The following is an 11942-nucleotide window of genomic DNA, read 5'->3' on the forward strand; positions in this document are numbered from 1 at the left end:
TAAAGTAAGTCCTTGTTGGTCTTGGTTAGTTAAGTCTATTTTATGTGGTATGAGATGGGAAACCATCAAAGTGACTTAAATAGTAGTTGCTAGATCAGATTTGCATTTTTAAAAGATCTTCTGACAGCTGTTGAGAGAACAGAATGAAATGGGGCAAGAACGAAGTGTAGAAAACAAAGCCAAGGGATGGTTCTTTAATGAGAGTGGCTGAAGAAGAAATGAAATCAACAGATTCAAGATATATTTAGTAGATAACACTTTTTGGAGTTGATAGATGTTAGGGGTTTAGGAGAAAGTTGTCATGGAGGACTTCCAGGTTTCTGCTTTCCACAACTGGAAAGCTATGATGCATTTGTTAAGATGAGAAAACATTAGAACTAGAGATAGGGGATGGGGATGGGTCTTGAGTTCAGTTTTGGACCTCTTGAGCACAGGCATTGAAGAATTTGAAAGGGAAAAGAGGCAGCAGCTAGAGGGAAAAATGGGGCAGAAGGTTTTTAAAATATGTGAGGTACTTGGACATGTTAAAATGCTGAAGAGAAGGAAGGATTCAGATGAATGAGAGGTGTCTCAAAATTATTGAAAGGGGAGGGGTAAATCAAAGGAATAGTCAGTCCTTAAGAAGGGTTAGCAAGAACATACCTAAGCGGAATTATTGGTCTCAAATGAGAGGAGCAGTACCTCTAGTGTTTTAACAAGAAAAAGTAAGAAGTAAGCTGTATAAATGTAGTACATATTTAGTAGGTGGGAATTGTTTTGTTTTCCTTGAGGTATGGAACTGTCATTTGGGGATGTGGAAAGGGCATAGAATCCGTAGCTTGAGAAGAGAAGAAATTTGAAATAGTTTTGGTGACTAGTGAATTGAGAAATGTAGTAAGGTTTTTTGGCAGCATTGAGAGAATTTTTTAAAATTTAATGAGTATCATTTAATATTAAGTAAATCACATTTGAAGGAAAACAGCAAGACAGTGGACTCTGCTTAGCAGAAGAGATCACTAAGGGTCCTTAAACTTTTAAGTATTGGCATTAATTTGCCAAGACCTTGTGCTACCCTGATGTTCAAGCAGGGATAATGTTTACAGTGCCACAGATATAGCTGCTGTATACCCTTATTGTAGTGTATGCTTTCACCTAACTTTTAGTGTTATTGATATTAGCTAGGTATCATTTGTTTCTAACGGATATTCTTTTTTTTTTTTTTTTTCTATCTAGGCAGGCAGAAGTCCTGAAGGCTGACATGACAGGTATTGGCTTATTTCTTTTTCACAACATATTTTGTACATTAAATTAATGGAAGGATATCCTCTTTCTTCTATTTCTCACAGCACTAAATTCTGTCCTAGTTGCCAGAAGGGATGATAATTTACTGTCTGCTTTAAATATTTATTGTTGTTATAGTTTGAATTCTTGCTTAAATAATTGTTGAGAATTGCATATAATATTAATACATGGCATACTGAATTGAATGTTACCTAATTTGGTTTATATAATCACTTAATTTTTAATGAAACTTTTTATTATTTTAATTTTCTTTCCCTTCTCAGATGTTATGAAGAAACTTTTTATTAATGATTTAAGATATACAGAAAAAATAACATACCCCATATAAACCAAAATATCTTATAGTATTAGGCTAATATCTTCCTGGGAAAATGTTCTTTTCCTATTTATAATTAACTAAACCTTCAGAAAAAATATTTACAGAAAAATTCTTTTGAAAGTCCTTGAAATTGAGTGAGCTATCTTACTGCCTTTCTGCTCTCCCATATTTTTGTTGCTTTGAATAATGGCTGAGGTCTTTTAGAAGAATAACTGCCAGACTTAGCCATTGAAAGGAGTAAATGAGGCACAGCGGCATGGTGGCTCATGCCTGTAATCGTAGCGCTTCTGGAGGCCGAGTTGGGTGGATAACCTGAGGTCAAGAGTTTGAGACCAGCCTGGCCAATGTGGTGAAACCCTGTCTCTTAAAAATACAAAAATTAGCTGGGCATGGCGACATGCACCTGTAATTCCAGCTACTCCAGAGGCGGAGGCAGTAGAATCGATAGAACCAGGAAGTGTGGGTTGCAGTGAGCCAAGATCATGCCACTACATTCCAGCCTGGGTGACAGACCAAGACTCCATCTCAAAAAAAAAAAAAAAAAAAAAGGAGTAAATACAAAATTGGAAAATACATTTGAATAACTATGTAGTGATCAGTATGCCCTCCGTAACAGCATTTGCCATCCTAAAATGTAAGAGGAATATGTACTAATGAATCTTACTCTAATTTTTGAAGAATTTAGTTCTGCAGTGAAATTCACAAAAAAAGAATTAAACAGCATACCTGCTAAGATTTACAAAGAGGAAAAGGACTATTGAAATGTCTTTTTCTCAACTCTAGAGTCTCTTAGGCTAATGTCCTAAGAGTTCATGGGTAATCTCATGTCACCTTGTTCAAGGAAAAGGGGGGGAGGGCGGAGTGAATAGCTTATATATTTACTCATAACACCTCAGTTCTTCCCATTGTTAACAGATTGTCATCATCTGTATTGTGTATGTCAGTGTCAGCTCAGAGCTACTGTATTATGCTCTTGAATAGGCATTGACAACATAATCTATTGTATGACGAAAAGAGAACATGGAGCAATGTCAAGCTGTCTGTATCATTTACCTTTTCTTAGGTGTTGAACAACCTTAGTAAATAGTCTTAGGGTTTGACCTTTATAGGAGACCTTCGGCTGCCCAGAAACCAAGATAATAAGTCTCATTTGAATGACTGTCTGATAATTGAGAATTAATAATCTTTTATACTTCTTTTTCTTGCCATAAGTGAATTAAAGCAGGGTTGACTAAATCTGTTATTTAGTGATTAAAAACTTAACTGGGGACGAGGAGCTGATACTAAACTCTATTCTTACTAGCCTGTAAACTCTTAGGAGCATTAACTCAAATCCAGGAGATTCTCATTGCAAAATAGGATTGTGGTGGCTATAGATATACTAATAGCTAAACCTAAAGAAGAATGAAGATTATGTCATTGTGTAGCAGCAAAACTAAATAGCCCATCTAGTTTTAGGAAATATATAATTGTGAAGAGTCCATTATTAAGTTCACCTACTGAGGGAGCTTACTGTCAGTTAGAGCAATCATAATCCCAGTGATCGCAAAGGTAAAGGTGCCTTGCATTACTCTGGCAGACAGCATGGCCCCAATTTTACATTATGTATAGTCATAGCCTGATGTTCTGATTACATCCTACACCCCGTCTCTCATCTGACCTCTTTAGCAGTTTAATCCCAGTCTTTCTAAGCCTTCGTTTACATTAAATGGCTAATGTGGATTCCTCACAAAAGTATCTTGGAAACAGTCTACCACTCATTAAAATAATACTGTCCTGGCTTATTGGCGTAATGTATTGAGAGTAGGAGTAATACCAGAGAGTAGCAGAATACCAGAGCAACTGCTGGATAGTGTAAAAATTCTGTAAGGACATTTGTGGGAATTCTTTAAAAAAGAAGAAAAAGTTGTTTTGGACAAAGAGATACAGTATGAGAGGAAGCAGGCCAACTTGGCAGTGTGTTATTCCAAATAGGGTGGCTCACTGTGAGACATACAGCTTCCTTTTATATGAATAGGCAGAAATACAAACAAAAAGCAAAGGGCAAACCATTCTTTTTTTTTTTTTTTTTTTTTTAAGAACTTTTCATTTCGTGATGTTATTTCAAAACTGAAAACAAAAGCATTGTAAACCAGACTTAGTAAAAAGGTAAAAGTCATTTGAAATACAGTAGTATTAAACTTCTGCAGCATTCTATGGAATATATTTAGAGTAGCTTTTGCTTTGGGGATGGAACAAGAAGGAGTCACTGGTGTGGTGTAATGGTTTTAACGTTTATCTATCTACTGTTATGTTTTTGTTTTTGTTACTCAGATTCTAAGCTGGGTCCAGCTGAAGTCTGGACATCCAGGCAGGCTCTGCAGGACCTGTACCAGAAAATGCTAGTTACTGATTTGGAATACGCTTTAGACAAGAAAGTAGAACAGGATCTGTAAGTATTATCTACCATTTGGGAAGTCCCTGTAAGATCAAGAATTTCACCAAGACTTTAAAACAGTTTGGTTGGTTATTTTTCAACCTATTGCAGAGTAAGCTCCTTCAGTGGAAATAAATTCTAGAATTTGTGATATTTGGTCATTGTTATTATTTCAGATATAGTCTTGGAGGTAAGAAGAGAAATGTTTAGAGTTGAATTTTATTAAGGTCATTAGGGCAGCTCTTCTAGGGTATATCACAAAAGCAAATACATCTATTTCAAATACTAAGAGTGTTCGGATGCTCTGTGGTCAGTCTTGTACTTAAGCCATGATTGAGAGTAGTCTTAATCGTGATTTCTAAAATCAAAGATTTTAGAAAAATCTTTCTTTGGTCAATGCAGTTCTATAATTTCTCTGTCAGGAAAATGTATTTGCATTATAAGGAAAGTTCCTCCTTTTAACTAATAAATTGGTAGTGTTTCCTTTCCCCACCACCAGTAAAATGAAAGATTTTGTGTATTTAGATTTTTCCACTTGTTCTTTCTAATGAGGGGTGAAATGCAGATAACCAGATTCCCAAGTGAGTAATTGTCTTTTGTGGAAGGCTTTGCCTTATAAATTGGAATAGGGACATTAGCCTGATAGAAATTTAAAAATCAATTAAGAATACTTTGTTTACTAATGCCCATTACCCTAGGTTGTGGTGAAGATTAGTTTTTTTCTATCATTCACATCTGTCTTAGATACTTTATATTTTTAAGAAGTCTAGTAATTCAGCTAAATCACGACCATCAAAATCCTTATCCTGTGATGTTAGAGTCAAGGATAGGATATCATCAGAAATGCTGAGGGAAGTGATTGTCCTCCTAAATCATTAAAAAGCCTAGAGCGCTAGAGCCTGAGAAGTTGATATTGATAGAGAAGTAAGTACTTTCCAGGTAGATTGTAAACCTCTTATCTGTGTTTGTTTCCTTTAATCAAGCTAGTAATATTTTTATTCTAGTTTTTTTATTCCCCACTATGGTTTCCAGGTTAGAGAGTGGGTATATTCATCATAACTGCAGTTAAACTGATTCTATATATGACAAGATTAATGAAAAGCGTTTTATAATAGGACTTCGATATGCCATATTTCAGCATTATATTGTTTCTTATTTTAAATAGCCAAATTTGAAATGTGGCTTATATTTCAACCTCTTAATGTTAATCACAAGAGAAATAAACAAAACTATTTAATAGCAGTGAAACTGAGTGCTCTGGGAAATAACTTTTGGGGAAATAAGAGATATGGCTTACTGTTTACAAAATCTTCCTCCCCTCTCCCGCATATACATGTCACTTGGTAGGGTACAGTCCTTCACTTTTGGCATAATATGTAGAAATTTGTTAATACCTTATTTTTACTTTGATCTTGCCACTATTCTGATTTTCTACTGGGATTCCTAAATAAACTCTAGTAGTTCTAAAAGATTAATAGCTGAAGCCACAATCTGATTATTCGAACATTTGGTAAGTGTTTACTAAGGTCAGTTGGATTCTACTGCATGTCTAGTCTTCTTCAAAGGGAAGCATGAAGTTATTTAAATGAGAGTAACTTTAATGCAGGTTTACTGTCTAGTATGGTATAATTATAACAGACAGTTCTTTCTTGTTCTCAGGGGGACCAGTGTCTGCCCAGTGAGTCACTGCTATACCAAATAGAATTACATTTTGTTTTCAGCTGGAATCACGCCTTTAAGAATCAGATCACAACACTACAAGGCCAGGCAAAGAATCGAGCAAATCCGAATCGGAGTGAAGTTCAGGCAAACCTTTCTCTGTTCCTAGAGGCAGCTAGTGGCTTCTATACTCAGGTGAGTTCCGCATTGCATACCAGTTTTCTTACTATTAGTGGTAAATATCCTGCTCTTTGTACACGTCTTAATCCTCATGTAAACAATTCTTGTAACCATTATGTGGGCCATCGGGATTGATCACCTATAATCTTTTTTTTTTTTGGGGGGGTGGTCACCTCTTTCACTTTGTCACCCAGGCTGGAGTGCAGTGGTGCCATCATGGCTCCCTGCAGCCTCAACCGCTCTAACTGAAATGATTCTCTCGCCTCAGCCTTTCCACTAGCTGTGACGAAGGTATACACTGACATGCCTGACTAATTTTTATATTTTTTTTATAGAGACGAAATCTTGCTATGTTGCCCATGCTAGTCTTAAACTCCCGGGCTCAAGTGATCTGCCCACTTCAGCCTCCCAAAGTGCTGGGATTACATATGTGAGCCACTGTGCCCAGCCTATAATCTTAAATTAATTCAAATGTCCATAAGACCTTTAAAAAAAAACAAAGTCTCTACTCTTATAAAGGTTGATGTTTAGTTTAAAGGTTGGAAGTTTAACTGTATGAACAGAAAAGGGATAATGAGCACAAAGTCTTAGTGAAACAGTAGAATTAGTTACAAGTGGTAATAGAGGAAATGTGAATTTATGGGTATAGCTGTAGTCATTAAAATAACAGCTATGTTGTGCCAGATAGGAAATAGTCAAAATTTGTAATATCAAGTGAGTTTTCATAGTATTATTTATACAATGGAATTTATCTGGATTTTGAGATGTTATTAAACTAAGAAGTGAGTAGCTCTTCCTCTGTTTGAATAATAAGGTATTATTCATTGTCCCCAGAGATTTTCTTTTTCCTTAGTCACATCCTGATAGAACTTCTAAATCAGGCAAGGTAAAAGAATAAATATTTTTGACCACTGAATTTTCTTTAAGCAGAATCTGTTAGAAAATTACCATCTCATCCATTTGTAATAGCATTTGTAATAAAATTTTTGTATATAAATTAGTATCTTACAATGAATATTAAGACAGGGTTTCAAGAATCTTGCATTGAAAGAAATCTTTGGCCAGTTCTCACTATACTAGTGCTTGACCATTGCTACCTATGTTTTGGCTTCATTTTTATTTTATCATCTCTTTGAATGAAGAAAAAAGAATCTCCCTTGGGCACAGCAGCTCAGGCCTGTAATCACAGCACCTTGGAAGGCCAAGGTGGGAGGATCACTTGAGCCCAGGAGTTCAAGTGGGTGTGATGGTGCCTGCCTGTAGTCCCAGCTACTCTGGAGGCTGAGGCAGGAGACTCACTTGAGCCCAGAAATTTAAGGCTGCAGTGAACCATGATTGTGCCACTGAACTCCAGCCAGAGTGACAGAGCAAGACCTGTCTCAAAAAAAAAGAATCTCTCTGTTGGAACAATTCAAATAGCTGTCATTTCGGAGGTTATTTATGTTTTACTTAGACTAAAACATTCGTCACAGTTCATTGTTGAAAGAACTCGTGTGGTTTTTAGTCTCAAAATTTATTTTTAAATTTATGCCAACTTTTAGCAGCAATCAAAAAGTTGATACTTTTGGAGAGGGGATACTTCTGGAGAGAGGAATTGGTCCTTAAAGCAGATGTTAAAGATTAATTCATTTTACAAGTAGCTGTCAAAAGCCTACTATTTGTAAGGCGCTATACTAGATGCTGAGGATATGGAGGGAAATTCGACAGAATCTTTACCTTTAAGGAAATACCTAGTCTAAATGAAAAGATGATACATTAATAGGTATTATTTTCTTTTCTGATTGTAAAAGTAATGCATACCAATTGCAAGAAATTTGTGAATTACCCAAGGTCCCAAAAAAGTTTATTAGTCCTCCCATTCTGGATAAATTACCATTTTAATATATGCTTTTCTTGTGTTTTTATACTTTTTTACATATTTAAGACCACACTATATATCCATTTTTGTATCTGTTTTATAAGCATAATGTAAACTTTTCCTTGTTAACAATTTGATGAGCTTTTTTGTGTATAAAGCATTTTCTCTAATGTTGTATTATTCCTGAGGACCAGTTGTTCAAATTGAAATCATTAGAAAGTTTGAAGTGAAAGTTTAAATACTGTTGACACCATTTTGTTGTTTTCCCAAAAGGTCTTCATTTATAACATTTTTCACTAGTTTCTTCTGTTGTCCTTTTATTTTATTTAGAGTTGTTTGAAGTGCAAAAGTTACCAGGGTTTTTGTTTTTTTGTTTTTGTTTTTGGCAATACCTTTTCCTTTGTCCATAGATCAGTGCATGTTTAATAATGAGGGAAATGATCACATTTAAGGAAACAAATAGATAACTATAATTCACATCTTAACATTTGAAAACAACACTGATGTTCTACAGGAGTATAATAGTTAGATTATGGCATAACTGTAGAATGGAAACATGAAACGATTACAGGTTGATACTTACCAATATTTTGTAAGATGAAAAGATTATTAAGTGATAATCATATAAAATTATATATATAATTTGATTCTACATGTTAATTGAGTAGTCTTAGTACAGTGGAATGTTAACAAAAGTGGTAACTTTTTTTCAGTCACTGCTTTCAACTGTGCTCTGTTGGATTCCCAGATTCCCATCATTTCTTGGACAGATCCTGTAACATTCTGGTTGCTTTCCATTTTTGAAGCATAGTTCAGTTTTAAAACCTTAGTCTTGTTTCTGATTCAAATCTCTTTTCCTTCCCCCTTGAGTAGAAGTTAGAACTGGGAACATGACTAAAGTAGGAGGAGTAGGAAGGAGGCGGTGCAGCTGGCTCTGCTGGAGGAAGAGGGAAGGCATCCACCTTCTGCAGTACATTTTTATAATGGCCATTATGCAGATTGGTTTGTCATCTTGAAAAATAATCAAGATGACATACATCTTGATTATTTTTTTTTTTTACGTGACATACATGTGATACATTCCCAAGGGTTTAACTAGACATTGGTAAATCAAAAAAGATCTGCAAGGAAGTAAAGAATTACCATTTTTATTGAGGGGGTATGGTATTTGTAAAAACATTTTATAAGTGGGGGAATAATAAAATCATTTAAATGTCTCAAAAATTGTTTTTTTAAGGGAAAACATGGGTAGTCTTTGAAATTAATTTAAAAATTTTTTGTAATAAGCCTTGATTCTCCCCAACTGCATTCCACAGGCGGTGGTTTGACAATTATGATAATTGTAGAATAAACATCAATAAACTTCTTTATTCTCACATTATGATATCAGTTAACAACATTAATACATTAATAGGACTTTTCAGTTTTTTGTTTTTGTTTTTTGTTTTTTTGGGATGGAGTCTCGCTTGGTTGCCCAGGCTGGAGTGCAGTGGCACTTACTACAACCTCTGCCTCCCGGGTTCAAGCAATTCTCTTGCCTCAGCCTCCTGAGTAGCTAGGATTACAGGCGTGTGCCATCACATCCAGCTAATTTTTGTATTTTTAGTAGAGACAGGGTTTCACCCATGTAAGCCAGGCTGGTCTCGAACTCCTGATCTCAGGTGATTTACCCACCTCAACCTCCCAAAGTGCTGGGATTACAGGCGTGAGCCACTGCAGCCAGCCTCACTTGCATTTTTATATTCTCTTGAATTGACAATTGAAACATAGTGGTATTACTAACAGTAATGTTTCATACATCTTTCTTGAATACATGCAGTACATATTTACCATCAAATTGAGAAAGTAGACAAATTCCAGATTGTCATATAGCCTTATAAGCTGAGTTTTGAATTTTACTTTTAAGTGTAGTTGCAGGCCAGGTATGGTGGCTCGTTGCTGTAATCCTGACACTTTGGGAAGCTGAGGTGAGAGGATCATTTGAGACCAGCCTGGGTAACATGGTGAGACTGCATTCTAGAAAGAATTTAAAAATTAGCCAGGCACGGTGGTGCACACCTGTAGACCTAGCTACTCTAGGAAGCTGAGGCAGGCAGGAGGATGACTTGTGCCCAGGAAGTTGAGGTTGCAGTGAGCCACATCTGTGTTACTTCACTGTAGCCTGGGCAACAGAGGGAGACCCTGTTTCACCAAAAAAAAAAAAAAAGAAAGAAAAAGGAATTGCACGTCATTGGAGAGTAAGCAATGGAGGAACATGATTAGATTTGCATTTTTAAAAGATAGCCCTGGATGATGGCATCAGGTATGGAAGCTAGGTCAGGTATGGAAGCGAGCTATGGAAGTTAACACTCTTAACTCCTATTGGCCATACTTGGATTAGATGGGTTAGATTGAATTTCTGGAATCAGAGTAAGGGAGGAGTCAAAACAGATAGAGTTATCAATGTGAGCAGCTAGTCAAATGATTGTACCATTTACTGAAATGGGGAACACTAGGGAGAAAGCAGCTTTTTCTCTTTTAAAATGGATGCCTGTTTGACATCTAAGTAGAGATGTGAAATAAGCAATTGAATAAACAAGCTTGGAGCCCGGTGGAAACATCAGGGCCAGAGTAAATTTTATGATTATAGTAAAGAACACTGACTTAGTCAGATGGTAACAGATTTAGCATAGGAGGAGCCACCATTGCAATACGAGAATATGAGAGAGAGAGAAGATGCCTTGGAAGCCAGGAGAAAAACAGCTAAATAAGGAAGGGAATCATCAACCCTGTTGAGTGCCACTGAGAAAGTAAGATTTAAAGTGATCAATTAGATTTGACAACATGGGAGTCATTGGTGAACTTAATACCATATTTCTTCATTTCTAAAACATTTTTTCATATTTTAACATATCTGAAATAGAGATAAGTTTGTAATAGATGACAAGTCACCGTGCAACTTGGAGTTTTGTTCTCAATATTGTATAAGATAATGGTTCATCTTATAATTTATGGTGTTTTTGTATTGATGAAATGTAACTTCAGCAGAGTGTTGAGGATGGATATCTGATTGGAATGGATTGAGAAGAGACTGGTGCTTTGTTATCCACAGTAACATTTTCTGTGAAGATAGTTTTTTTAGTTTTTTTTTTAAAGAGACAGGCGCTCACTCTGTTGTCCTGGGTGAAGTGCAGTGGTTGATCATAGCTCACTGCAGCCTCAAACTCCGTGGCTCAAGTGATCCTCCCCACCTCAGCCTCCCAAGTACCTAGGACTACAGGCATATACCAGCTCCTTTTAAAAAATATTTTGTAGAATGGGGTCTCACTATGTTACCCAGGCTGGTTTGGTTTTAACTTCTTAGCTATCATTTTGTTAACCAGTTAAAGCATAGTGCTTAAAGCGGAACCAAATTCCTGGTCAAAGTAAAGACATACCACTCTGTAGGTTGTTTTTAAACATCAAAGAACAGAACAGTGGCCTTTATTCTAAGAAAATAGGAACAGAAAAGAAAGTATAATTACTGAGTTTCTATATTAGAATAAAAGGTAATATTCTATTATCTTCATGATCAATCTTTCGTTCTTGGCATGGAATAAAGAGCTGAGGAGACACAGGATAGTGTAAAAATCACTTGATAAATAGGAACCCAGAAACTGTTCTACTACTGCTCTAGTGCTAACTAATCGTGACCATTTAGGCAAGTCACTGACCTCTGTGGCACTTAACTTTCTGAGTGTAAAAAGAAAGTTGACAAATGCTTGTAGATTCATTTTCCAGTTTTATAGTTCCATGGCTGTAATTTGGGAAGAAATAGAGGCATTAATTATTCAGCTCCAGCCTTAGGAATATCTCCTGGTCAATACTTCTGTATAATGAAGTAACTAAGTTCTTATCAGACAGAAAATTACTACAAAATAATTTACATCAGGGTCAACCTATATGAAGGTAGGACATTGTTTTGTTCAACTTATGAAACATCTTTTTCTCTTCTTTAATTCTATCTTGTTACTGTCTCTAAGCCAACTGGAGCTCTCTTTCCCAGAATCATTAAGCCAATAGGAGCTTTTTCTGTCTGGTACGACCACTTAAACTCTTGGGTTCAGGCAGAAATTTTATTACAAGACATTCTACATGATGTTCCAACCATATTTTTATTTATTTTTTTTTGTGATCTTTCTTTTTTGTTTTTGCTAGATGTGCAGCCTTTCCTAGTTTTCCAGTCTGTTTGTTTTTTTTTTTTTTTTTTT

At 35.8% G+C, this 11942-nt stretch overlaps 1 protein-coding gene across 11 annotated transcripts in view; it reads left to right on the forward strand.

The window, feature by feature from the left end:
* The window catches only part of SMG7 (SMG7 nonsense mediated mRNA decay factor), an 81884-nt gene that overhangs the window by 39463 nt on the left and 30479 nt on the right, over positions 1 to 11942 (forward strand). For 10 of the 11 annotated variants that reach the window (XM_017524371.2, XM_017524363.2, XM_017524369.2 and 7 more), the window contains 3 exons: positions 1213 to 1244; positions 3914 to 4031; positions 5738 to 5870. In XM_017524371.2, the coding sequence (XP_017379860.1) occupies positions 1213 to 1244; positions 3914 to 4031; positions 5738 to 5870 (283 nt within the window). Of the gene's footprint in view, positions 1 to 1212; positions 1245 to 3913; positions 4032 to 5675; positions 5871 to 11942 lie in introns of all 11 variants that reach the window. The other variant, XM_037737069.1, reaches the window with a different exon arrangement.

This window comes from Cebus imitator, unplaced genomic scaffold, assembly GCF_001604975.1.
Source record: "Cebus imitator isolate Cc_AM_T3 unplaced genomic scaffold, Cebus_imitator-1.0 Scaffold33, whole genome shotgun sequence".
NCBI lineage: Eukaryota > Metazoa > Chordata > Mammalia > Primates > Cebidae > Cebus > Cebus imitator.